The 27,881-nt window shown below is 47.7% G+C and overlaps 1 protein-coding gene across 9 annotated transcripts in view; it reads left to right on the forward strand.

Moving 5' to 3' along the window:
• LOC100119807 (cyclic nucleotide-gated cation channel alpha-3) overlaps positions 1–27,881 on the forward strand; it is a 174,161-nt gene that overhangs the window by 49,122 nt on the left and 97,158 nt on the right. For 8 of the 9 annotated variants that reach the window (XM_031925070.1, XM_032596441.1, XM_016982984.3 and 5 more), the window contains exons 2-3: positions 2,587–3,146; positions 3,747–4,167. In XM_031925070.1, the coding sequence (XP_031780930.1) occupies positions 3,789–4,167 (379 nt within the window). In that variant the 5' untranslated portion in view covers positions 2,587–3,146; positions 3,747–3,788. The remainder of the gene's footprint in view (positions 1–2,586; positions 3,147–3,746; positions 4,168–27,881) is intronic. The other variant, XM_016982980.3, reaches the window with a different exon arrangement.

Here is a 27,881-nt window from a genome sequence, read left to right on the forward strand (position 1 = left end):
CATGTGTAAGTGATTTCGTCGGAAGCTTTTCTATTAGGCAAATTAAAAAAATTAAACAGTGTGCTCTGGTGTCAGGTATCAATTCTGACTAGGCTACTTTGACACTCGCATGTACGATTCCTTTTTATTGGAAGCATAATGAGCCTTTTTATCGAACGCCTTACCAATAATGAGCCCTTTTAACGAACGGCTCATTTTGATCAGGCTAGATATAAAATCGATAATCAAGAGATTGACCAGTTCGAGTATCAAAGGTGCCTCTACTTTCAACTACATCAAAAGTACACACGATCGCCATACTTATAACGTCTAAAATTTCAACAAGCCTCCTTCAAAGTTTCCTTTGAACAACCTGACGCGCACACACTCGAGGGGTATCTAACGAGAGAGTGAGAGAGAGAAAGAGAGAGAGAGAGAGCTCGATAGCAGTAGCAGCAGCCAATGAAATTCCGCAGAAAAGATTTTCTTCCCTGCGCGAGAAATAACAATTTCAATCACGTCCGTAGTGGGAAAAATCAGTTTCGAAAGATTCGATTTCGTCCCGTGCTTCGCCTGGGGAAGAGAGCGAGAAAGATAGCGAATGAAGGCCGAATTCGAGGCGCGCGCGCGAGGAAAAGAGTGCGGGCGTAGTCGAAACAAACCGGCTGCAGAGGGACTTAATATACGTATACACGCCGCGATTCCGCAAATAATGTACAACCTCGACCAGCCCCGGCTGATATATACATAGCGCGAGAGCCGATTTGTCGAATAAAGTTTTCAGTCCTCGTATACCGGACGAGCGTGAATTTGAAAATAGGAAGAAGGCGCATTTTTTTCGATTGTACATCTCCAGTTCTCTCTCTCGGTTGCGAAGCTCCAATTCAGAATCTATTATATCAGTGTGCCACTTTGCGCGTCGATCGAGAGAGGGGTGGATATTGCTCGCGCGTGCACCTGCCCCCCATGATTCGATACCCAGTACTTGTACTTTTGACGCGCTCTGTGTTTGTTAACACTCTTTTCATCCATCGTTTGAAACGTGAATTCTTTAATGATACTCTACCGTTATATTCGCTGTGTGACAGATTCAGAGTAACAGACTGGGTTATATTTAGTTCTGCACGGGGGGATATTAATTTGCGGTTGATTATCATGCGCCTGTATTTCCCGTGAAAACAATGTGTACACGTTCTTGTATACGCTGTATTAATTACCAATATTATTCAATTATTCTCGGTTTCAAAACCGTATTCTCTTCATTATTCAGCACTTTGCATAAAGCTACATTTAAATGCAATGCGAATATTCTTTATGCTTCGTTTAATTTTTCACCCGTACAATATCAAATGCGACGTTCGGCTGATGTTTTTTTAACCGAGATATTCTATAAAAAATCATCTTATTATTACGGTTATTTCAATTTTCCGTTTCAAAATATCTTGTATTTATCGTGAACTCTGTTCATACTTTCTCTGGGCAAAAAAATTCACTTCCCAAAAGTAAATTCCCGTACAGACAAGTGTTTCGTTACCCACTTTTCGCTGGCTTACAATGCCAAATGAAGCTATACACACAGCGTTCGCTTGGCGCGGAACTTTCTCAAGATTGGAAAGCCCCCGAGGAAGTGGAAAAAAGCTCGAGAGCAGGAAACGCCGCGGTCGAATGCAAGAGAACTGCTTTTCCGCGGCGCCGCGAGTAACACACACACACGTGCCTGCAGCAGCAGCGCCGCTTCTACTGCTGTCGACGAACTCGAAAGGGAAGAGAGACGGCGCATCCGCGCCGGCGCGTGGGAGTCGAAGCTGAATAAAGCTCGCTGGATATTGAGCTGTCGCGTTCGCTTGGCTTGACGTATTATTTTCAGCTCTTATTCCCTCCCGTCGCTCATAAAAAATACACTCGAGCGAATTGTTGGATAGCCCGCTCGCGCGCGAAAGGTATACGCACGATCTCTCGCGAGGGCGAAAATGGAAAAGCGAAAAAACAAGGCGAGGGAAAGGGGGGAAAATTTCAATTACGCACACCCGCCTCTGTTGTGCGATCGAGCGAACGAGCGTCGATAGGTGCGATAAATTATTCGCGACTTTCTATCTTTGCGCCGCTGCAGTCGAGCTTTCTTGCCGTTCGCGCCTTCTCTGAGCTTGAAGGGGATTCACGGAATCGAAAGGAGAATTGGGATCCGTCTTTGCATAGCGTATAGACTGCGTTGTTTTGAACTACTTGCGAGGCTGAGCTGACGCGGTTTTCTTGGGAGTTGGCTGTACTTTGTAAAATTTCTGGAGCACGTCGCTTCAAAAGTTGTACCGTGCGCGCACCTCGAGTAAGTCCTTACAAACTAGCATACTTACAATTAGAAAGATGGAATAGGATAGAGGGAATCAGTCATGCGCGTTTAGAATTTATGAAAAGTCTATGCAGAAATGCGCTAAATGACTTACCATAATTATACTTCACAGATGAGCTTTATTATTAGTTTTTCATCGACCAAAAAGCTAACCGGCTAATCTAAGTTGCAACTCGTATTTAACCACAAACTCGGTAATCGCATGCAAATCCAGCGTTAAAGCTTTTCAACGCCAGCCTCGTCTGTTCTTCTGTTCGCAGGCCGCTGAATAAACCGGGCGTTAAATTTCGAACGCTGCAACAGCGCCGAAAAGGAAACTGCCCCGTCGCCGAGGAGGCGGAGAGGAGGGGATCGCTTGCGGTCAAGACAGCGGGAACACTTGTTGCTGCTCGCGGCCGGCTGTACGCGCGGGCCGTCCTGCACCCGAAAGAGTTCGAGATGTCCAGGTGGTGAGCTCGACTGTCGCGCTCAAGCCACGAGGATGAAGGCGACGAACGTCCGGCTGTGTCTTCGCTCGGGGTAGACCAGCGGACGGACGGAGTCATGCAGACTGAGAGCCGCTCCAGCGTAGCAAGCTCGAGGAGACGCAGGAGAGCCTACTCCGAGCTAGCCCTGCACTAGACAAGTCAGCAAGCTACAGCCCAGTGGTGGCTCTCGGGTATCCAGTGCTCCGCCGACGAGGACAACGACGAGGACACCATTAGCAGGAAACGGACGCCGCGATGAGAGGCTGTAGTAATCGGTGACCGGCGGTCAGCGGACAGGACGACTGAGACTGCAGGCCGACTCGGGGCGAGACGGTGAAGGTGGATCGCGAGAGGTAAACACACAGCTATACCATTGTATATAACTCCGGCGCGATAAAAGCTCGAGACGCGCACGTACGCGGGGATTGTTTGCGGCGGGTTTATGAAATTCGTACGAGGGCGCACGCATTGCAGCCGCGGCGCCTTTGTGATGCTGCGGGAAGACGGATCGCGTGGTAATATCTCGCGAGGGCGAGAATATGCTGCCTCGGATCTTGAGTGCTGTACCCGGGCTCTGCTGACGTAATGCGAGGGAGCGATTGTTTTTTTTTTCGCTGTATAGTCGATCGTTGCGTATTTTTTAAATTAACAACTTGTTGAAAGCTCCCGCGCGATACTCGCGAAACGGTCGATGTTTCCGCGTCGCGAGACCGAAGCAGAGTTGTTGGTGCGAGAAATAACAAATATTTTGAAAAATACGACTCTCGTGAAACCCCAAAATGGAAGTTACTCCGAGTATTCGAAGCGCAGCTTTCAGAGTCGATATTCCCCCGTCAAAACGATACACTTTCAAAGCCAACGATGGCCTCTCGCAAAACTGTCTCCAATTTACATCGCAAAGATTATAAAAAAATTGACATGTAAATAAACGATCTCGATCCACCCCCGTACAGCAGAAGCAGCAGAAGCAGGCAAGGCTGGATCACCTGCGTGGAATGTCTTCCGGCGCCAAGCGGCTGGTGCAGTCGCTTCGTGGCCGTAGCGGAGGAGGTGGTGGCGGCGGAGGCGGAGGCCACGGCCATGGCAGAAGCGGCTCGGGTAGATCGGACTCACACGGTGGCGGCGGCGGCGACGGCGGAGGAGGCGCCGCCGCGAGCACTAGCGCCACGCGCCTCTTCCACTACGACAGCGGCCATGAGCTCGACGAGATCTCGGTCATCGCCCGCAATTCCGAGGATCTTACCACCCCCACGACTCCCTACCACTGCGGGGGCGGAGGTGCGATCAGGTATGGCAGCGGACAGACCCTCTACAGCATCGCGGGATCGGTGCCACCGGCGCCGGCTGCGCCGCTCAGTAGGGTCGCTCCTGGCGGTGAGTTGCTTTTTTTAAATATTTCTACGCCATATTACACAACGCTGCTCTCGTGGTGAAATATGAAATTTTTCTCGAGCGTTTAAACGCGCGAATTTCCGAGGCGCGAGCAATCTTGCGCGCCGTCTCGTAAAAAATATACAAGTATGAGGAAATTAGATTCAGCTTCCGCTCGCGCGGGCGCGGGTCCCGCTGGATTTTCATATTTTTATTACCGCAAGCCCGCTGATCGCGCGTTCCCAGGCCGTGTTGTGCACTCTGCAGCTATACGGTACACGCAAAGATGAAAGCTACACCGAAGCAGGAGGGAGTATCCCGAGCGTAAAATACGAGGCTGCCTCTCCTCTTATTTATTGCCCGGAGTAAAGTTCCGATACGAAATTCTTCATATTCTCTCTCTCTCTCGAGCCGCTGCTTTACGCGGGTACTGGAAAGTGTGCCGATTTTGCCGATGATTTATACGCGCGCCGGGGAATTCGAGGATAAGGAAGAGAGGAGAGAGAGAGAGAGAGAGAGAGAGGGAGGGAGCGGCGCGTATTATGAGCCGGAGGAGGAGGGCGAGGAGGGGGGAGAGTGTGTACACAATGAAGGAAAGGGGAGATTCACGCCTTCGCAGCCGAGTGGATGAAATTTATTACGAGGAGATACTCGAATCTCTCGAACAAGTGGCTCGGCTTGTCTATACTAATACCGCTTGCCGTGGAGGTGACTATGCTCGGACAGCCTTGCGATTTTTTTCAAGCGTGATTCGTCGTTTTTCACGCGTTCGCCGGAAGATCGATCGGATTCAGGCGAGCGAATTTACATACATTTCAATGTCGTTCTCTCACTGCACACGGCGTCTATTATTGGCTAGCCACTCGTTCAAAACTCGCCGTCGTTTTCAAAGCGGCGCTAATATCACGGCGATTTTCCGTCCTCGCCGCGCACAGCTGAAAAGCAGCGATTATCGCAATCCGCGCAGCGCCGACCCCGCGCTTGTTTATTTCTTCGGCCGCGACTGAAAAGCAATGGCGGCAAGAATCAAAAGAGCTGGCGCGCGACTCTACCTACACTGCTTTGTCGGTTTATTTATACCTAGAAAGAGAGGGCGTGCCTCGAAAAGGGAATTAAGCACGCGGCCAACATATTGTCGTCGTTCGCTGGAGTTATGCGACCTGCTCGAAAGGAGAGGCTGCGCTGGGGAGAGCGAGAATGAGGGAGTGCTCGCTCGTGTGCGTGTTTCTCGCTGTGTGTGAAAAATAGATTTAATAAAATGAGGGGAGACGGAGCCAGAGGGACGGATTAGGAATTGCGGAGGCGATGTGCTTTCCTGTGGTCTGCGTGTTTATTTGTTTATTTTTTACTTGCTGAACCAAGTGTTTGTTTTTTTGTTCTAAATACTCTGCGTAAAACGTGGAGAATTGAGTCGATTTGCGAGGGAACGAGTAAAAGTTAGTCAGGGGATTATCGCTACCGACTGAGTATAGGATCTGGAAAAGATAGCCTCACGACTCTCTCCCTGCGTATTTATCACGAAACTCAGCCGACAATCGCATCTCGTCTATCGTTAACTCTCCCCCGGGAACGAGGGGGGAGCCAACGAGTGATTTCTACTTCTCCAGACGGCGCGACGTGAGTATCTCGCTGATTAATCGATGCCTCTCGCACACGTCTCTCACGGATCCAACAATAATATTTATCCCCTGAAATTCTATTCCTCGACAAATCGGAGCTTCCCTGACGGTCCGACCAAACGCGGACTGCCTCTACTCGATGCTACGCGAACATTGCGAATCCAGCGTTAAAAAGCTCCAGCTGTACGCATCAGCGAACTTTTTCGCTGTAACTGCGCAAAGATCCCGGCGGGCACAAAAAAGCGCATCGCCCGCAGCGCTTAGCGTATACCTTTGCGTATAGCCTTTGATGCAACAGGAATGCTTTGGCGACGTTTTTCCGCTGCGGTCGTCCTCGGAACTTTTGCGGACGTCGGCTGCAGAGCTGTGTGTGTGTATAGGTATATTACGACGACTCTTTCTCTCTCTCCCGGCCAGTAGTCGACACACACGCGGGCGCACGACAGTAGCAGCGCGGGAACGAGGCCATTGTGCGCGTCGTCGCCGCCGCCTCTCTCCGACGTATATAGTTGACGTCTCCGCAGTTTAAATGCCTTATCCCGGGGAGCCGGCGCATCCGACGCTATATTGCTGTCAGTATAGTATTCCTTCGCTGAATGCGCGGGCAAGAATATTGCATCGCGCGCGAAGCTGTACCAAATGGCATACTCCGGCGCGAAGAAAAATTACTTTCGCCCGGGCTCTATTTTCCTATATTCGCTTTTCAAATAACATTTTTCGCCGCGTATTCTCTGATATTGAACGCCGCGTGCTTTTTTCGCGCGTTATATTGTGGAACTGCTGTGCAAACAAACGGACAGCGTCGAATTCGATCGATCGAACGGAAAGGAAAGGAAAGTAGAAGGGCTATCCTCGCTATCTCGCGTGTACGGTAAATAAATAAAAAAAATTACACGCTATTTCGAGAAAGGTACGCACACGCGCGTACGCCAACAACAGGAATCCGCCGAAGTAATCAACTCATTAATCAGAGACGGAGAGAAAATTACGCGTCCGCTGCCGCCCGCTAAAAACGGGCACAACTATTTCGCTGCTGGTCGTTCGGCGCGCTATTTTTTTCTCCCCCGCTGTATATGTGGACGGGAAAGCACGTAGCTTTTGACCGTTCGTGCGTGCGCGTATGCGAATTGGCGCGGTGCGTGCAGTTGACGGCTTGTTAGGCGCTGAAATTCTTCGCGGTGTATGTCAGTGTTCTCCCTCTACTGCAGCCTCCGATTACTTTCGTGCGTGAGAGGCATTACCATTTTCATCCAGGCGGCGTTGATGATAAAGCACCCGTGGAGAAAAAAGCGTTTCGGTTTTCGGATAGTGTGTTATATCGTTGTATCGCATTTCACTCGGCGACGAATTAACGCAAAGTTATTAATTCCCAGCGAAAGTAGGTCTCGATGAAATCTCTCAAAGTTCGAAGCTCGCAAAAGCTCGGAGTAGCGGCTCCGTGCAGGCTAGTCCCTGGATGCCGCGGGAAAATGTTGGTTTTCGCCTCTGTGGCGTCGTTACATCGGCGACGATATACGTCAGGAATTGTCGGCTGCTACAGGGCCGCTGCACTGCTACTACTGCGCGGAAGAGTCTTGCCAATTAACGCGGCTGATTCCCAAACGGCTACAATGGAGAACCGATGCGGGGAGTTGGCGAGAGTGTAAAATTAAATTCGCTCGCTTTGACGGAACTTGTGTTTAAGTTGGCGCCAATGCGGCCGAGCGGGGCGCTTTCGCCATTTTACGCCCTGCTCCTACTGCTCTCGCTCGCTGCAACTCCTCTGCTCTTCCATTTACTTTATCGCCTTTATACTTCGCGCGCTCGCGGCCTCATTGTTCTTAACACGTGCGGTTTCTTAATACTTTTAGCCGGAAATTCGCTCTCGAGTTTTCGATTGAGATATGCCGGGCGCGCGCGCGCAGAGTGTATGCGCTAATGGGCTTTTTCGGCTGGCCTCTCTCGTATAATGGATGTTTGAAACGCGTACCGCTATAATTACTCCGCGTTTTATATCTACGCTTGTTATTTTGGCTTGTTTGCGTGCGCCGTGGGTTGTGTTCGTGATGGAAATTCGGAATCGTGCAAGTGCGCTCGCGCTCGCGTTATTCAGCTTGCGCTATATATAGGAGGACAAACTTCTCCTATTTTCATTAAATTCCGGAGCTCGGGTATAGCTTCAATCTCAGTTCAGTTAGTCAAAATTGGCCGGTGCTCATTTTGGAAAAGATAGATCTAATCTTGCTGGGACTAAGTGACAGCGAGAGTGATTCCAACTTTGGATGGAACGTAGCTCCGCCATATTTGAAAACTTACATGGATGACCCCGAAAAGCTTTTTGGCTATAATCAAGGTTTAAAAATCTTTGATTAAAGATCAGCCGCGCAGAAGATTCAATTAATCACTAAACCATAAAGCCCGCATCGATTTTCTCTTATCCGCGTTGGTCCGTAAAAACTTCAACGGAAAAGCTCGTAAAGCTCTAATTAAAAAATACCCGACGATGTGCGTCCACCAGCTTAATTGATCGTCGGGCCCGTCAAAATCAAAACGGTTCACCCGCGTAAGAAGCTCTCGCGCCACATCGAAAAGCTCGGCGAAATTTTTCAGCAGAGCGACCGCTATCGGGCAGAGCGCAGAAATAAAAAATGCATGGAGATGTAAACAGCGCCCCTCTCTCTCGGTGACGAAAATGGGACTCTCCGCTGGCGGGCTATTTTTAAAGTTGATGGATCGCATCGAGCTCAAGCTGCGAGTGCGAGAGAAGCGGCAAGTGAAAGGTTGTTAGCCTGTCCCAAATACACCCCCGAAGCAGCGGCAGCAGCAAAGAGCGAGATAGCTGCTTTTCTCTTAGCGAAGCTCGCGTTTTTTAATCCTTTGAGGGCTCTGCCGCCTGCGTGATGCTATCTCAAGTGGGCTTTACGAGAACCTTTCCTCGCTTTATTCTTTTTTCGAGTTTTTTCTCTTTTCGAGCGTGCGTAACTAGCAATGTCACTCCAGGCCAGTGGCTCGTTCTCCGGATGAATTTCGCTGTGTTCGTTATATCGACAGACTTTAGCAGTCGTAAAAAAGGTAAGCCATACTCGCGCTTTAACAGAGTCGCTCGAGGATAGGGACTGTTGCGCACTCGGCCCGGAGAGGGTGAATTTTTAAATTAAATTTGTTGTTCCTCTCGCTCATACATATTTATCAGCTAGAGCTGCGAGTGAAATCGGGCATAAAACTCGCCGTCTGCTATCCCATACAACAAAAACGGAAAGAGAAAAAAAACCGGCGGGAAAAGGAAGCGACAAATTTAAAGTCGTCCGAGTGAATGTAAAGGCAGCTTCGAATCTCTAATCAACTGCTTTCAGCGCCGAACCTATATATACGTGTAGCGGCGCGGGAGCAAAGAGAAGGAGAAACGACAGAGGGCAATTAAAGCGCTCTCCTGCAGCGCTCGATAGAAGGGAAGCCCTGGCGATAAAAAGATCTTCAATTAGGAGCGATCGCAAATATCGCCTATCCAACTGCAGCTACTCTAGCCGAGTAAAATTATGAAAAGAAGTGCTTATACGTATACAAGTGCATAAGGATTGTGCAAGCTCGTTAAAAACTTTACGACTGCCGAACGCACGTACACCGACGCGAAGCGAGCGTACTTTCCAGCGCGGGTTCGCGTTTAATTTTCGCCCTTGTATATAACGTTTTAACAAGCGCGCGCGCGTGCGTTAAAACCGCCGCTTTGAAAGGGCGGAGGGACGTGTTTGCTCGCGGCTGTATATCGATGAGCATTCAATGTTGCGCGGGCTTCGACGGGTCCGTTATGAGATTCGATCCGCGCTTGTTGGGATTGGCTGATCGCGCATGGCAAGCGCCGTTCTATTTTCAACGCACATATATAGGGCTAGTTATATTCTATTCTGCGGATATAGGATGCGTGTTCGGAAAATAAAGGGCAATAGATTTGGAAATCTGGGTCGTTTTTTCATAGTAAATAATACTCGCTTTTGAAATTGGCAAATTTTATAAGTTCAGCTTGCGTGGCGAGATTCATTCCAGTTTGGAGTATATTATATACTGCCTGTCGTTTTCCACAACGTAAATACCGAGCTTCAAACTCCCCACGCGCGACTAACCATATCGATAGTATCGCTTGACTGACGGAGCAGCAGCGATGACACATCGGATGGATGCGTGACGTTCAACTATATCTTTTGCACTGTATACCATAGTCCAATTCCACGAAAATCCGCGAACCGAACGCGCCCTACAGCGCAATAACCGATCATATTTCAAGCCCAGATTGTACATACGCCAAGATCGCAGCTATAGCGCCCAATCAATTAGTTTTCCATCGTAGTCGTCGCGCCGATATCAATCAGCGCCCTGCATTATACAAATTCGCAGAATGCAATTTTCCCTCGAGCAAACACACGAGGGAAGATTTATGCATGACGAAGTGGTTGCAGCTTGGTGGAATTGATTTCCACGCGCGCGCAGCCCATTCGGTCTGTCCAGGCTCGTGAAAAATTATCGTAAATGTCGCAGCGCTCTTTCCGCGTCCGATGACCCCTTTCGCGATTGGGAAATCCGTTTGGCAGACTTCGCTGGCATCTACTTAAGTTCAGTGCGACTGAAAAAGCCAGCTGGCAGAAGGAGGAGCGCCTCGCGTGGCAGTGGCTCGTAATATTTCTGATTATTATTACCTTCTTATTCGCCATCGCTTATCGAGCTCTACTGCCAAGGAATGGACTGCCGCGGTATAAAGCGATCGAATCTATACTGATCGCGAGGTAGCTCGATCGGAAAACCATAGTGCTTTAACGCACTCGCGAACGGGAGCTTTCTTTTATACGTTCCGATATTTTATTCGCTTTCGGATTGAAATACGAAGTATAGAGAAATCTAGATTAATTTTGTTTCTTATTCCGGAGCCATTAACCGATTCGTGTTCCAGTCTATAAAAGTCGAAAGTTCCGGGGAGGAAAAGCGGTAGATTAAAAGTTGGCTCTCGTTCTGTGTTTCAAGTTAACAGTCGGCAATTAAAGTGGGCTATTCGGCTCTCAGCGCGCGAGAGCTGTGCTGCAACTTTTCCCTGATAAATAGATCGATTTAAGTCGATCCGAGACTCCGAAGAAATTGAGTGCTTCGCGAAATCTGCTCTGCGAAGATAACGAATAAATACTTCGCAAATGAACTTCTCCACCAACGAAGATAAATCAAAGATGTATTTCAATACCGTGAGCAAACAACGATCCCTTTTTAAAAACTCCTCCCGCTGCTACTGTTCCGCGGAGCAGCAGCAATTTGCTTCTACAGAGATCCGAGCACGTGACGCACTCACCGATCACGAGTGATGGAAATTTCCGGGCGACAAATTCGGCCACACTCGTCCCTGACGATACAAAACTGCGGAAGAGGGATCAACGGCCGCCGGCGCTGCGAGCATGATTTCATTTTCCGTCACGTTCGCGTCGCGCGGCGGAACAAGTTTTCTTCGGCGAGAGCGAGCGGGAACTGAAAAGTATTTAAGTACCCCCGCGAAAAGTCAGAGCACGAGTCGCGCGCGGCCGTGAGCGGCGAGCCGTAAAGAAGGCGCTGAAGTGGAGTTGCGAACTCGTAATCCGGCGCTGCTTATTGGGATGTGTGTGTCGTAGTCGGCTGGTCTGCTGCTTTAGAATCGTGAGTTTTAGATGATTCTCTGTGGGAAAACAAGCTGGGTACTATGTTTGCCGCGAAATTAAAACGTTTTATTTTAACAAAGTTGTCTCGATTGTCTATCACGAATTGCGATTGAAGAAAATTGAACCAGCCGTGCTCAAATAAGTAATACTGATTTATTCAAAGGATTTTTCATATTCTGCCGTTAATTATAGAAAGAAATTCTTTTGCGCCAATAATAAGAATACTGATTCATTAGGTAAACTTCACAACTACTAAAAATATGCTCAATAATTGTTACCGACGTAGGTTAGCTGAAATACAAACTTCTAAAGGCGAGCATCTCAGCGCTACGGTTTTGGAAACCGGCAGCGTAGGCTGCGTGCACGACGATTAAATGGGATCGATCGGGGCCGTTTTCCTCACCCCCAGCCGGCTACGGCTGATTAATTGGTGAGGCCCGGAACAAATGAAAACTTGGGAGCGTTTCTCTGTGGCCAGTTTGCCCTAGGGAGATGCGTCGTCTGGAAGGGTAGCCTGCGTCGGGAAGTGGCTCGCTTGTATTTCGGGGACAGCTAACGTACGAAGGAGGCATTTTAGATTTCGTGGGGTTATATTTGGTTGACAGTGTTCGCGGATAGTTTTTCCTGTGTCACAGACTTCGGTCTGGACAAATGTGGGAACGACAAGCGCGCGATTTATGTATATTTTTTCGGTTGCGGAGAGTGTGCAGGACAAAGGTCGAGTTGTACCGCGCACGTGAGACCGCGCTGTTTTCGGGTTCGAGTTTTATGGCTTTTCCTCGAAAGAAAAGTACGTAGGCTCGAATCCGAATCTCGAGTACGCGCATCTGGCCAACATAACATCGGCTGGAGCCTGGGCCCGCGCTCTTGAGCCGAGCTGTGCGGCGCGGATGTTGGGCTCGGGTTTTATGGCGGATCGGATTAGCGCGGGCGGCGGGGACAGCTTCGACGACGAGTGCTTTGAGCGGCTTTGTTTCATAGTTTTTGTGTGGATGAGCATTGGAGAAGGGAATGTTGGGATTTCCCAGCGACTGTAAAACGATCAGCGACTAGCGGTGGGGTCGAGCATCGATCATCTGCGAGGGCGGCTGCGGCGGAGTCAGTCGCTTCGCAATTTTTATTTGAATATAGTTTTTATTTTAATGAGTTTATTTGTGTTCTAATTATTTATCCTTTCTTCGCAAATTACGCGAGAATACTCTCGGAGCATTAACAATAATGATACGTGTTAGTCAGTGCAGCTTTGCATAGCATGCGCACGTTTCGTTAACACGTGAGCTTGCTACTATTTTCTTATACACGCCTATTTTCCTTCGCTTCTTTCTCGATTGTTCGCAGCTATATTTATATGGTTTTGCATTTTTAATAACTGGATCGAGTAGCCAAATTACCTTGATCATTCAATTGAGGAAATGTTTATTTAAAATTTGATTAATTTATGATTGAAATAAAGCTTCAGATTGCATATGTTTTGTGGAGCTGTCGAATGCAAGAAGTCGAACTAACAAATGATTTAACAACGTAAATTTATTTCAATTATATTGTATATTGGCTCATCGCTTGCACATTTATAATGAATATTCTCGGCTTTTGAACTTAACATCCTTTGTTTTATTAACACAGTAAATTATAATTTGGCGCTTTATTTTATAATAAGCCATATTAACAGCTTTCTCTCGCGTATTAAATTATGTAACAAAGCTTTTAGCAACGAGGTACCGTATGAACAGTTTTCATGAAAATGTTCAAAATGTCATGCAGTAATCCTTGGTTCTACAATCTGTTTCAATATAAAATACATCGTATGTTTCAGACAGAAACAGCAAAAGTTCGTTAATAGCAAATAATTTGTCAATCGAGTGTTGTATGGAAATATTGTTAAAAATAAAACGCATTAAATTAAGGGTGTTTCATTAGAATCATAGTCCACTAATTACTTTATCTCGTCCCGTGAAATTCGATGTTTTTCCCAGGAAACGCCATCAATAACTCTAAAAGTTCCAAATCAACTCAGCTCAAAACGGGAACAAGCACGCCGTTAATCCTCTTCACCGCAGCACCAAAAAAACACCCGCACACACATGCATGCAGTCCACCCTTTGATCTCAAATCCATACGCGGTATACTCTATTCGGACAAAAAGCTGGCGCACGAGAGAAGAAGGAAGAGAGGAGGAAAAGGAAGCGGGCGCTGTAGCTGCTTTCAATATATTTACACTGATTTATGGAACAGTGCCAGGCCGTATTCATAAATCCCCTGGGAATGGAAATAGGTGTCTGACTGTGCGCCGAGTGCACTACTGCGAAAGAGATGCATACTGCACCCACACATATACCAGGCTAAAAGTATGCATTCACGCGTCGCTCGCTTGCCGTTCGACAGCTTGATCTCCGAGTGGTTTAACGAAGGGAAATATGCTGCTTCTTTATACTTTCTATACTCGTATATGCTTGAAAGATGCCGAATCCACATCTCGCTGCAATTGCGCTGTAAAAAGAAGACGCGATAAGGATCAACGTGCTTCCACGGTTTCACAATGCTCGGTACTCTCGTAAAGGTCCATATTCAATTACGATATTCCAGCGAATGCAGTCGCGCAGGCCGGTAGCGGTATAACAGAGAGTAGGCCACTCTAAACGTATTTGCCCTAAACTGTACTCGGCTATTTGCGGACAAAAGTTTAATTAACCATTCCCTTGGCGCAAGCAAATATTTGACTAGTCCATTTGCTCGAGTAAAATAACTTTATGAGGAAAATTCAAACAACGCTAGGCCGGGGGTCGCTGCTTTCCTCTCTCTCTCTCTCTCTCTCTCTCTCTCTCTCTCTCTCTCTCTCTCTCTCTCTCTCTCTCCGGCACGAGGTTTTGGCAAATAACATGCATGAGTTATCGCGCGCGCGCGTTCGCTCGCTTGTTCCCTCTCGCTCGCGGCGTTATACGTGCCGGGGCTTATATAAGTAAAATTCGGTAGCACATCCATCATCGGCTAATGCCTTTAGCGAGCTCATCCCGCGGGTGATTAATTATTAAGCGGCAATCAGAATTATGGCTAAATATACAGCATACGCGGGATACTCGGTTGAGAAAAATCCCCCCGATGTGCATATATATGTTAGAAAGTGAGAGAGAGGATGTACAGGTTTTAATGCTCGGCTAATTTAAATGAGCGCGCGAGGATAATCGCATTTACCGCGGTTCAGGCCTGCAGCAGCAGCATTTGCATTTCCAATGTCGGGCAAATATTTCACTCGCCAATTATTCCCGCGGGACCATAATTCGTATTGTAAATCACGTAATCACGTAATCACGTCAGCACCTATATCAATAAAATACGATGCGATCTCCGAGCGTGTACGCGTAGACGCGAATGATAAAAGTGACCAGATATAACAGCTCGACGATTCTGCTGCGCGCGTTTCAAGTCGTCCACAGCGGTACGTGTATTGTCGACTCAATTAAAGGCAAATCGTTTCAGAAACGCGAGGCGGTGTGCAGCACACATGCGGGTCCGAGCCAAGTCGATTAATCCTGCTCTGTCGCGCATTATCGCGCGATAGTATAGGTGTACGTATACCTGCTGCTCTCGATTGGCGGGCTGTACTTTAAACGCGGGGATCGCGTCGTCGTTATGCATTATTTCGCGCGCGCACGCGGCTGTGCGCTATACCCACGGACGGGAAATTGGGATACGGCTTTATACACACATAACTAGAGTGAGAGAGAGAGAGAGAGAGAGAGAGAGAGAGAGAGAGAGAGAGAGAGAGAGACCGAGTGGACGGGAAGTACCGTGAGCTCGTTTGCGCGGCTGGCTTTGTCGCGCTGGAAGATATGGAATTGCGCGAAAATTTGCGGTCTGCTCTTGGCTTTGATTTAGTGCTCGCGCTCGCTCTCACGACGCGGACTTTCGACCGGAATGGCTTTTTATGCTGCTGCTGCTGTGATAAGTAAGTGGGGGAATAATGAACGCTTTGTTTGTTTTTTCGCTCCGCTAGTTTACTGTTCGGTGAGTTCTCGTAATTATTTAAGCTCTTCTGTGCTCTTCCGAGTCGAGCACGTTGAAGATAAAATACGGAAATTGACGAACGATCGATTTTCTCAGCTATGCACGTGTAGACGCCGTCGCAGCGTCAGGTGTACAGCAATCTGTGATATGCATGATATGAATCCTCGCATTTGCCGCATACGTATGCGCGTATACATGTACACACGTACTCGAACTACCCCTCGCGTTCTAGAGTCACGTGCCCGTAGTGCGCGACGAGAGGCTAGTTTTATTCAATTATTCAATGGCGCACGAGTGTGACCCGAGTTAATTTGTCATATTGAATTGATCTGCAGGTATCTGTGTGCGCTCGTCGCGTTATTTGCTATTTCATCCGCGTCGGTTAAAAAGCTCGTTCGATCAGATTGCGCATTCAGGAGTATTTGTTCTCGTTAGGCACTTTATTTTCAGCCTCGCTTGTTTATTTTTTCCTGTCCTGTTAAGCTCAACTGGATTTTGTTGTTTGTTCGGCTGCCGTTTCGTCGCGACAAAAACGGAAATGCGGTAATCGAAATCGTTGGAGCATTGTGAGTAAATAAAAAAGATTAACAAGTTTTACGATTTACTCATTACTTTTTCGTTAACGAGTCTAGAGGAAGAATCTATTCTCATTAATGCTTCTTCGTTTTTCGCATTTATCTTGGGAGACTCGTATGGCAAGACCGAGACAAGGAGAGCTTTTACGAGGCTTTGTTTAATGATTTATTAAAATTTACTCAGCTTTACCACTGAGCACTGATTTTATTCATTATCTGAGTCAAAGATGAGTATTTAATGAAGAATTAAAATAGTTTTCTGTAAATCCTTCACATAATTCGAGTCTGCTAAGTAAAGCTTCATCCAACTTTAAATCCCTCAGAGGTATAAACTCACAACGGTCTTCCCGAGACTTCAGGGCAAACTCTTCCAATGCTCGACTCAATGTCAATACAAACACCGACTCGTTCCGCGAAAAATCCTCGTCCCCGCCTCGCCAGGGTAAAAAAATCCCGACGACTATATTTACCTCCAACACTAATCCGCCCCTGCAAGTCCGTCCCCTGCGCCAAAGGACTCGCTGCTGCGACATCGTTCGCAGTAAGTAAAAAAAAAAATTGGAAAGTTAAAAGTTAAACGACTTTATGTCCGTCGACGAGCGCAGCAGCAGCAGCAAAAGCTCGTCGCGTCTCTCGAAAGCGGCGCTTGCGGAAATAGAGGGCAAGGATCAAAGCTCTCTCCTGCAAAGCCCAGGCTTTGGCCCGGAATTTCAAGAATCCGAAGACCCCTGCGCTGGCTCTCTGGCCGCTACGAAATTTCAAGGGCTATTAAAGTAGAAGCGTCGCTTCTCCTCCTATATACGTATTTTTCCGGAGCTCGCGGCGAAGACTCTCAGGAGATAGAGGGATAAGAGAGGTTAGCTTCTTCTTCAGCCTCGAGAGAAGCTCGAGTGTGCGCCGGCTCTCTCTCTCTCTCTCTCTCTCTCTCGGCATATAGTGCAGCAGCATTGCCAGTCGATGGTCGTCCTGCTGCACGCAAGAGAGCGAGAAAGCGAGAGAGAACTGGATCGAGCTTGTTGGACGAAAGCGGAATGAGAACGGACAGCTTGGATATGAGCCCCGCGCGTAGGGCAGTTTATGAAGGGACTATATACTGCGTGGAGCGCCTCTGGATTCTTTATTGTATATACGCCTTGGCGAAACTGTTTCGCTCAGACTTACTCTGTGTTTCACGATATTTCGCGAGGAGGGATTTGGAGAGTGAAATTCAAAGGTTGAAGTGCGCCATTTGGGACTATATATTAATGAATTTCGACGAATAGACTGTACGCGAACGCTCTGGTTGGCGGGGGAGTATATTGCCTGGGACGTCAAGTGACTTACATGATTGGGCTGTAATCGAGTTAGAATAATTAAATAGCTACGGCGTGCTTGCGTAATGAACACTCATTTGCAATTACGGCGATTGCACGCTCGATATCGAGCTGCGCAGCTCCTGATACGCGGCAATTCAATCGTTTATCTAAAACGCGGCGTTAGTGGTATTAGCGGTGTTTCTACAATTTGAATCGATCCCCGAGGAAAACTTTATCGAGTTATTCACGGTCGGGCTTTTCGAGAAGGCTTATATTGTAAATGGATTATCTTAATTCATGAAGTTCATTGCTAAGAAATAATTGTTGTTCATACTATAAAGCCCCCGTGTACCTACCTATAGATCAGTTTTTCGCTATGATACGCAGGATACCTGCACACTTGTAGGTTTTATTTTGTAATCTTCCCAGTGACAAAGCGTTCTTCCCGAGCAAGCAAAAGCATCGCTTACACGAGAGTATACACGATCATCTCAACGAATTCCTCCCACCCCAGTTGATAAATTGAAAATCCACACCGAGCGCAAAACACATAGAGACATACAGCGCAAGTCGGGAAAAAAAATGAACGCGAAATTCAAAAGAAAAACTGAGTTGCAAGCAGATAGCTACATATATATACACGAGGCGTCGGACAAGGAAGAATGGCCGGGCATCGGGTTCTTGCAAGGCTTGACTCGGTGCCCAAATAATGGAGAGACAGAGAGAGAGAGAGAGAGAGAGAGAGAGAGAGAGAGAGAGAGAGAGAGAGAGAGAGTCTCGAATCCGCAGCTGCACGTATGTCGACGCCGTGTACATGAGCGCGGACCGCGACACGATAAGAAAGGTAATCCTTTTCTCGGCAAACCCTCGGCCGGGCAAAAAGCTCTGGATCCGCGTCGGCGGTTTCTTTCTTGCGAGAGATTCTTTCTCTTTCTCTCCCTCCCTCAGCTACGCCATCTTTTTCTGTCGATCTACTCGCTCCTCTCTCTCTCTCTTGCACCTGCTTTCTAATCTCTTGGTATATCTCCGACGCTTCCGCTTTCTTCTCTTTCTCCGTTGTATACTGTATACCGGCTGGAAATGGAATAAGCTCGTGCCGTTTGTTTTGCTTTGTCGTTTCTCTCTATTTTTTCTTTCGCCGGGTAAATAGCGCGTGCGCGATGAAAATGCTTTTTGAAATTTCGAACACGCGTACCGCCCGGAAGATTGAATGTTTCCCGAAGCGCAATTTCGGAGAAAAACACATGGTCATGCCCGAGGGACGAAGAGGAGATAAAAAAAGGCAACGTACTTGTATAAATCGTTCGACTTTTTTCCGTTACCAAAGCGCTGTGTTGTGTACCGAAGCTAGATGTGCGCGTCAGGTATAAAACTTTTCAGCGCAACAAAATAAATAAGTGTACGCGCGCGTACCGTACAGGGGGCTTATATACGAGGATATATAAGCAGACGAACAGAAACTGGCTCAGCCGTTATAAAGCGGATCCGGGAAGACATCGTCGGAACTTGAAAATCCCATTGCGACCCGACGTCGGACACTAATTTCTTATCCACAGAAGCGCGAGATTATCGGCAGCCGAGGAGGATGATGAAAAACATCGTTCGCTCTAATCTCTTCATTGAATTGAATGTTTCCGCGGCGCGTTTCTTCGCCCCGATGATGCGCTTCACCTCGTAAACGCGGCTTCTTACGAGTCCTCGTCGATACTTGCGCGATAGTTTTGTTTTCCTCTTATTATTATTACGCCGCGGCTGTATAGGTCGTAAGTCGGGTTTGTTTGGCTCTCGACCGAAGCTATGGGTATACTTTTCGATGTTATCCCTTGAATGGCATTACGGTGTATGAAACTTTTCTATCTCGTTCCACGCGGCCAACACACGTCGAATACCAAGCGTTTGATTAGACCTTTATACGCTAACGCTAAAGCAAGGAACCCGCAACACTTTTAATTCTCACGAGAGCGCACGCATCCGCAGAAGCAAATTGAATTTCGACCCTTACTCGCGCTAATTCCCGAGCGCCTCGTGTTCGGCTCTGAACAAAAGCTAATGAGTTCAAATTTTATATATATATATATATATATATATATATATATATATTAAATTAAAATGGTGGAATGAGTGAGAGAAGTTTGAGTGAATAAATCAACGCAAAACACAATGAATTTCGCGGGAGAAAACAGACGACTTGCCTCGGCGTAAAAACTCTCACGGAGTAGAGAGAAAAGCCGGGACAAGCCTATAGCTTTATTTTAGAGATAAGGAAATTATAAACAAAAAGAGAGAAACGCAATTACAATGTACGCTTATACAAAAAAAAGAGAGACTACTATAGACAACAACAGAGAAAGAAACGCAAGTAACTTAATCCTATCGCCGCGAGGTACCTTTCACACGCTGGAGAGCTCTCCTACCTTATTCGCAGAACGAGACGTGGACGGCGCGACGTAAAGCCCTGGCCGCACGTTGGTGGGATGCACCTTCCTCGGTCGCAGGACGCCTTGACGTCTCGAGGGAACCAATCCTGGACCACGGGCAGTCCTTTTCAGCCCGGCCGCGTAGGTAGCAATCGCCGGGTGGAGATCGACACGGCGAGGAAGCTCGCACGTGGCCGAAATCCCAACACTCGAAGAATTCACACAATCCGCACACCGCACGCAAAATGCACACACACTACTCAACGCACGGTGATACAATAAAGAGTGTCGATCGTCCTGAAAAGGACGATGATGACGACTCTAATCGTACGCAATTTACAAAGAGGCTTTTGCAATCGCAAGTACAAAAGCGCAAAGTGTCAACTCACTACTCGAGAGGAGCTGTCAGAACTGAACTCCACGTGCTCCGGCGCGCCGGAGCCCGCGTAAATGGGAGAGGCCCACATTAGCGCGCGCATGCGTCGCCGCGCTACGGCGCGAAATTCAAAATTGCCCTTCCCGCTCTTACATAACCCGAACAGGCTCGATTTAGTTAACGCCAGCCGCGGGATTACACCGCGGAGATATCGGAGTGTGTAAGCCCCTTCTCTCCGAGAGAGAAGGATGTCTCGGGCGTACTTTTACATCAGCGCTGCGTTCTTCTTTATCCCGAACCCAGGCGCGAAATGATGAAACGCAAACGGGATGCGCGCCGGGGGATTTGCGCGGACGCGAGAATTATTGGATCCATTCCGCGGGCTTTGCGCTGCGAGGCTGTCGTCGAGGTGACACGGTACAGAGGTGTACACTGCGCGCGCATGTGTTTACGGCATAAACTCGGAAGAGTGCGTGGTATAAATAAACTGGATGTGCGCAGTGTGATATATTTTGGAAACACACAGTGAAGGGAACGAAAGCTACGATTGAATGAATTAACCGGAGCAATACGCCAGCGAAGCCAAAACGGAACCGGAGGAAATTTGCGGGGGAGAGAGAATGCCGAGCTTCCCGCTCTCGCGGTTCAGAATGAAAATTTGAATATTTCAAAAGCCATCAATCATTCAGCTCACGCGTCGAGCCGTAAATCAACGCAAATTTTCGTCCACATCACGTACCTACCTGATGGCCGTGGATCCTCTGGCAATTTTCCTTTTTTTTATTATGGTTACCGCAACGCAAATATCGCACGAGACGTGTGCACACACTCTATGAGGCTCGCGCGGTAGGTAAGACGCGAAATTAGTTTTAGAGCTGGGAAAATTGAATCATAAAAAGTCGATCGAATTACGACGTCGACGACGACGACGACGTTTCGGAAAGTCATTTGCCTCCTCGAGGATTCCCCCCCAAAGTTTCCCGCCGACGACGACGGCTAACTTTTCGCGAGCAGAACACACGCGACAGATGCAACGGCGAGGATCCCGCAGCGAGTTGCGCGCGAGTTATCGATTTCTTTTTTTTTTCTACCCTCCTATACTCTGCGACTTCAAGCCCGCGAGCTTGTATATACGCAAGCGCGGCTCATGAATATCTATAAAGTAGCGCGAGCGCGGAGAGGGCCCCTCGTAAACGATTCGCGTAGGAGAGACGCTTTGGACCTATTACCATGCAGATTTAGGTGCGAGCGCGCGGAATTTATTTAGCGGTAAGCTGTAAAACATGCTTACGCAGGGGATCGAGAGGCTGGAGGGCTGCGGAGCTTAAAGCGGGAGACGAGACACGGTGCTCACCGCCCCCTCGGCGCTGTAGCGACGCTGGTGGATCGAGCGTGTCAAAAGTGATTTTTTATTTTTGTCTGCGAGAGAGAGAGAGAGAGAGAGAGAGAGAGAGAGAGAGAGAGAGAGAGAGAGAGCGAGAGAGAGAGAGCGAGAGAGAGAGAGAGCGGGAGCGCGAATCTCCAAGATAATGCAAACTTTTTGTGCTCGGTGTATAATGATGTGCTTCTCGCGAGGGATGAGGGGAGGATCTGCGCTGGGTGAAAAACCGTCGCTGCAGAGGTTTGCAATTATGTTATCTCTTCGACTCCTTGAGATCCAAAAAGCTCTAGCAGTGAACAGCGATAAAATAAGCTTCGTTGTGGATGAAGCTTGCGTTTGAAGCCAAGAGCCAGAGCGGAATATATAAGCATACAGACTTTTTTTCCCAACACGCGTGTTCATTCCTAACAAGGAGGTTCACAACAGTCCTTCGCGTAAAGCAGGAAACACTCGACTTTTCGAGCAGCTTATTTCGTTTGAAGTATACAAGCGTTAGAACAGCGTTACACTATAAGTAGTGACATCCCTGCTGTAGCCAGACGCCCCTCGAGCCTGTAGACACGCGTTGCGCTACGCTGCTTTGTAAACAATTACAGCAACACTACAAGCAGTCGGTATACGTCTGGCAAAGGGATCAAACGGCTTTTGAGTGACGCAACGCTCTCCGACGATATACGCGACTTTGCGCGAAAATAACACCAAGCCCTTTGCACTTACATAATTATGTTTATCTATTTATTTCTTGCACGTACAGCCTTCACGATAAAGCTGTATGTATGCGCGTGACTGTTTACGCTATACCTGCATTACCCAGCAATTTTGACAGCAGCCTCGTGAATAATGCAAAAAAAAACGTTAGGAGTAAAAGCTAAGGCCCGACGCATTAGACGAAGACGATCGTCGCTGCGTGTGTACTTTTCTCACGTCGCAGTATAAGAGTTGTAGGTGTACGTGCGCGAGCAACACACACGCAGCGCCTCGTAATCAGGAAAGCCATTTCATTTATGTTTAACAAGCGAGCTCGCGGAATTGGCCCCAATAATTTATGCATTGGATCGCGTCCAGTGTTCTCTCTCCGGTTGTTTAATGCTCCCTAGCGCTTTTACTCCTTCTTGGCGCCGGGTATACAAAACCTTATGCTCTTCTTGGTACGCGCGCGTACACGTCCTGCTCGCCTCGTCTTGTTTCTTCGTTACTCTGCGAGGGTATAAAATATACACGGGCGATGCTTTTTTTGCGCCGGCGGAGTATATATATCGTTTATCGTGTATTTATCAGGGCTTTTATAGGTCGTTGCAGGATTTTCGGTTTGCGAAAAAATTCCCCACTGCTCCGAAACGAAATTACGCGGAATACTTTCGGTGCGAGTGAGACGAAGGGTAAAACGTATAAAGAGGTCCGAGAGGAGAATTTTGCATCGCATTGTATTTTATTTTATAGACATACACGCGTGCGCTGACGTCAATCGATACGGCGACCATAGCGTGGCGATGTGTGTGTGTGTGTGCGCGTATGTCCTCCGCGCTATTTTTTTTCTTTTTTCATACCTTCGGAAAAGTCATGGAAATTGTAAAAATGGAGACGCGCGATGGCTGGACGATCGAATTTCTCAGTGTCATATGAGGAATTTCCATTTTTAATCTGTCGCGATGCCGATGGCTGTGCGAACTCTCTTTTCCGCTTCGGTTTTTACTGCGCGACACCCCCTTCTTTTGTAGGCGCGGTGCACTTTTCAGATTGAATAATTTAATAATCGAGACATACCCGTATGGAAGTTCGTCTCTTTTGGTGTAAAAAAAAAATTGAAACACCGAGTACTTACGTACACCAAACGTCGTTGAATATTCAGTAGTGCCGCGATGCTTTCAATAAATATGTACACTGCTTATAAAAAGATTAATTCTGTTTCGTGTGTCAGTAGGACACGATAATTATATAGACATTAGAATTAATTTACAATATTATATTCTGTTGATTGCTTTAATGCTACTGTTTGTATTTATAATTAATAAATAACAATTAACCGTGCCAATGTATACTGAATTGCAGAGAATCGCTGCATTCCAGGTTTATCGATGTGAACATGTGATTTCAATTATACCTATTAATCCGAAAGTTCCACAAAACTTCAGGAGCATTAAAACGAAAGGCAACATTTCAATTCGCGTTTTCTCTTTGAAAAAATTAATAACGCTGCTGAACCACCATCGCAGTGTATTGTCTCGCAAACAAAGAATCTCTAACACATAGCATACAGCGCATCGGAGCATCCTCCTACTCGTCGACAGAAACGACACTCGTCACATCCGATTACACTCTTATCTACCTCTGCACTCACGACACAGATTCGTTCGATCCTCTTCGCACGCATGCAACTAATAGTCTATCAAGAAGCTTGCGGTATTTCCGAAATTCACCCCTGGTGCTGTGTGTGTCAAGCTCAGCTAGCCGCAGACACAGGTATATAATGTATATACAGTGAGAGAGAGAGAGAGAGAGAGAGAGAGAGAGAGAGAGAGAGAGAGAGAGAGCTACGACGCGCATACGCGTGAAATTCGACGCTGTCCCTCTGCGCAGAACAGCAGCAGTGCGGCGCAGCGGTTGGTCTAGCGCAAAGGCGCGCGCTCCTGCGAAATTGAGTTCCAGTCAGAAGTTTGCGGTGCTCTAGAGGAGCGGAATGGATGTTCCTCTCTCGCTCTCTCTAGCTCTGGTTCAAGCGCATCGCTACGGCTGCAATGGCATCGGACGGCGCACAGCTGAGAGGCCAGCAGTGTGTATAGATTTGACTAACGGGTTAACACACGCCAGGCCGAGCGAACCCCTGTACTCACGCTTCACGGCTCGGGATGTTTGGGCCAAGAGAAATGCGGACGAGAGAGAGAGAGAGAGAGAGAGAGAGAGAGAGAGAGAGAGAAGAAACGTTGTTTGTTGGGCTGCGGTCTAGCATTGAACTTAGAAGAAGAGTCTGCGACCTATTGCAAGCTGCAGGTCTGGTTGAACGTTTGGAAAGTGATTTGTGCTACCGATAAGTCTCCTAAACTTGCGAAGCGTTCGATGCCATGTTTATTTTCACGCTTTAGTTAAAGAAGGTAATTACTCGTTAACGAAGGCTCCCTCTGGACAAAAGTAACGGCGATGCGTTTCACGCAGAAATTGTCTCTCAAAGTTTCGGCCAAATCCGCTTCTGGGCGGAGGTCGTAGACTCACGATGCTTGTCTTAGTTCGGGGTTGTTGTACTCGAGTACGTGGGGTGTCTGTCGAGTTTTTATACGTGGCTGACTCTATGCGGGCATTTCTACTTCAAGGTCACGAACGTAGTATATAGCGGGTTACAATGTAATGCGATCAACGAGTGATATTAGAGAGATATGGTCGAGATAAAAATATTTTTGTTGACAAGATGATGTATTTTCACGTCAAACTCCGTAAACACCTTATCAGTTGACAACGTGTAAAAGACCACCGACGCAAAAGAATGAGTTCTTTATTCAACAAATATAATAACGCCTTCGATAATTACCGTCGACGTAAATAAAATCCAACCCACGGAGAAACAAACGCAACACGGATAGCAAAAGCGGATTACAACATCGCGCGTCGCGCTAAAGACACGCGTACCGCGCAGTTTTGCACACAAGACCACACCAGCCACTCTCCCCCCCCCCCCACACGATATATGCATATATGTATACAGTTATACACAGGCCGGTCGCGCAAAGCAGACAGACGGACCAACACACGGGCCTGTGTATGTATACAACGTATGCATACATACACACACAGAGACAGACAGACAAAGCGAGCCAGCTCAGAGCGTCTATTTACTCGCGCGCAGAGACGCGCGTCCCGTCAACGAACCCGCGCACCGATGTTTATTCGGCTGGTGAGCCAGAGCTCGAGCTGTATACCTATATGGAGAGTCGGAATGTAGCCGGAAATGCATTAACGCCGGAAGCGCGACGACACCCGCGCGCTTATATGCAAAAGCTCGAGCGCGTTTATATTAGTTGACGACGAGGAAAGGCTTGCCAAGGGCCATAGACGCTGACGGTCGTGTGTGTAGAGCTACGATATCGATGAATGCGCCGGTTTGATATGAATATATTTATGAAGCTTTTGATCTGCTGATGCTGATGTCTGGAATCTATATCGAAACTGGAGTATCAGCATCGAAGGAGCTGCTTTTTAATCAACGGAATCGAATCGACGCGAGAGGCAGCTCAATCTAACTTCGCCGCAGCAATTCTTCCGCGGGTCGTAAACGCGACGTTATCTCCTCTCGAAACTCCGTTACACAGCGAAAACGACAACTCTCCCCACGTATCGGCTCACGAACTTCGACAGTGTCTCGTACCAAAACTATATACGCTCGTGCGTCTAGTCTAGGAGACAGTATATACAGTCGACCCTACTGCAGAGAGCATGCAGTAACCGCGAGTTTGATAATCGCTCCTAACGATTACGAAGTTGCCGCATATAACGAGGTGCGGCTGTTCGGTCGCGTGCGAGTAATGGCTATTATCCGCACACATACACGGACACGTGCACATAGGCGCGCAAAGAGGCCTGAAGTTGCCGTTCGACGTGCCTGTGCTGCAGCCCCTCGAGATCTCGGAAGCTATACTCGCACACGTCGAATCCTCGAACGCTCGCGCGCGGATATCCTCGAAATCGCGGATTATACCGAGTTTGCGCGACGCACTCGAGAGCGAAAACACTCGACTACTTTTTTCTTGCTCTTCTTCCATTATAAATACCGGCTCGTTTCTTTTCGTCTATTCCAGAGGACTGCGCGTCGCACAAAGAGTTAGGAGAGAGGTTACAGTTGGCACGCAATAAAAAGCCGTATACGAATCAGCGCGCTGTTACAATGCCGCTACCCTAAGCGGGTCTTGGGCGTTGTCGTCCAGATCGGACGGGTGGGTGCCTATCACCACTACACAGCGCGTCCTTAGGTTGCGGATAGAGGAACAGCCCCTGAGAAAGAGGTTAGCTGCGAATAAATTGAATAAGCAGCCGCGGACAGCCGATAGGAACAGGCGTGGGTGTGATGAGCCCACACTGTCGAACCACAACAACAAAAACACTTCACATTATCTCTTAACTCTCAATCTATCTCTTTCATCACACATTACAAAAATGGGCCAAAATCCTGCTGCCGAGGAGGATGCGGGAGCGATGACAACTGCCCCGAAAGGGGATGTGTAGAATGATTCGTCACCTGGTCTTACGCGGTAACGATGCCAGCGAAGGCGCGCTGCCTTGCAGGGGGGCGTTAGGATGCGAGAATGAAACCGTAGTGTGTCTGACGACGAATTGACACTGTCCTCGTCAAAGTCGGAAAGCTCTCATACTTAGTTCTAGAGAGGTATGGGGGTTATCACCTCTAGAACGGTGGACTCACCTGCGATCGGAACAGGATCCGAAGCGCGCGGGTTTAACATAACATCATGGCTCAAAAAAATCAAATCCGAACCAAAAGGGACTTAAGGGTCGGAACTTGGAATGTTCGCAGTCTATACAGAGCAGGTGCGTTTAAAGAACTCGTAAAGGAAGCTGATAGGTACAATCTAGATTTGGTAGCAATACAGGAATCGCGGTGGCCAGATGGCGGAGTACTAGCATCGGGTAACTTCACGTACCTGTATGGGGCCGGGAGTGGGGGATCTCTAGGCACCGGATTTCTCGTAAGCAAAAGCATCATACATTCGGTTAAAAGTTTCAAATCCGTCAATGATAGGCTCTCGTACATCATTATCGAAGGTGAATGGTATAGATATGTAGTTATTAATGTACACTGTCCTACGGAGGACAAAGAAGAAGAAGCTAAGGATCTCTATTACGAAACTTTAGAGCAGGTAATCGACCAGTTCGCGTCTTACGACACAAGAATAGTATTAGGCGATTTCAATGCTAAAATAGGTAGGGAGGAAATGTTTAGGCCTACTATAGGTAAGGAAAGCCTGCACGAAGCCAGCAATGATAACGGTATTAGGGTCATAAATTTCGCGGCGGCAAAAGATCTTATAATCAAAACTACGTGTTTTAAGCACAAGAACATACACAAGGCAACGTGGACATCGCCGGACGGGGCCACACAGAACCAAATTGATCATTTCCTCATTGAAAAAAGACGTCATACTAATGTTCTTGACGTAAGGGCTTACAGAGGGGCAGATAGCGACTCGGACCACTTCCTAGTAGTAGCCAAATTAAGAGCTAGACTAGTAGCGAATCAAAATAGTAAGCGAGCAAACAAGGTAGAAAGCTTCGATATTGAGAAACTACGAGATAGAACAGAGCGAATTAGGTACCAGATAGAAATTAATAACAGGTTTCAGGCACTTTAAGCAAACACATCGCCGGAGGGGAATGACGAACCGAATAGCTTATGGGGGGACATCGAA

Source organism: Nasonia vitripennis, chromosome 2 (genome assembly GCF_009193385.2).
Source record: "Nasonia vitripennis strain AsymCx chromosome 2, Nvit_psr_1.1, whole genome shotgun sequence".
Lineage (NCBI taxonomy): Eukaryota > Metazoa > Arthropoda > Insecta > Hymenoptera > Pteromalidae > Nasonia > Nasonia vitripennis.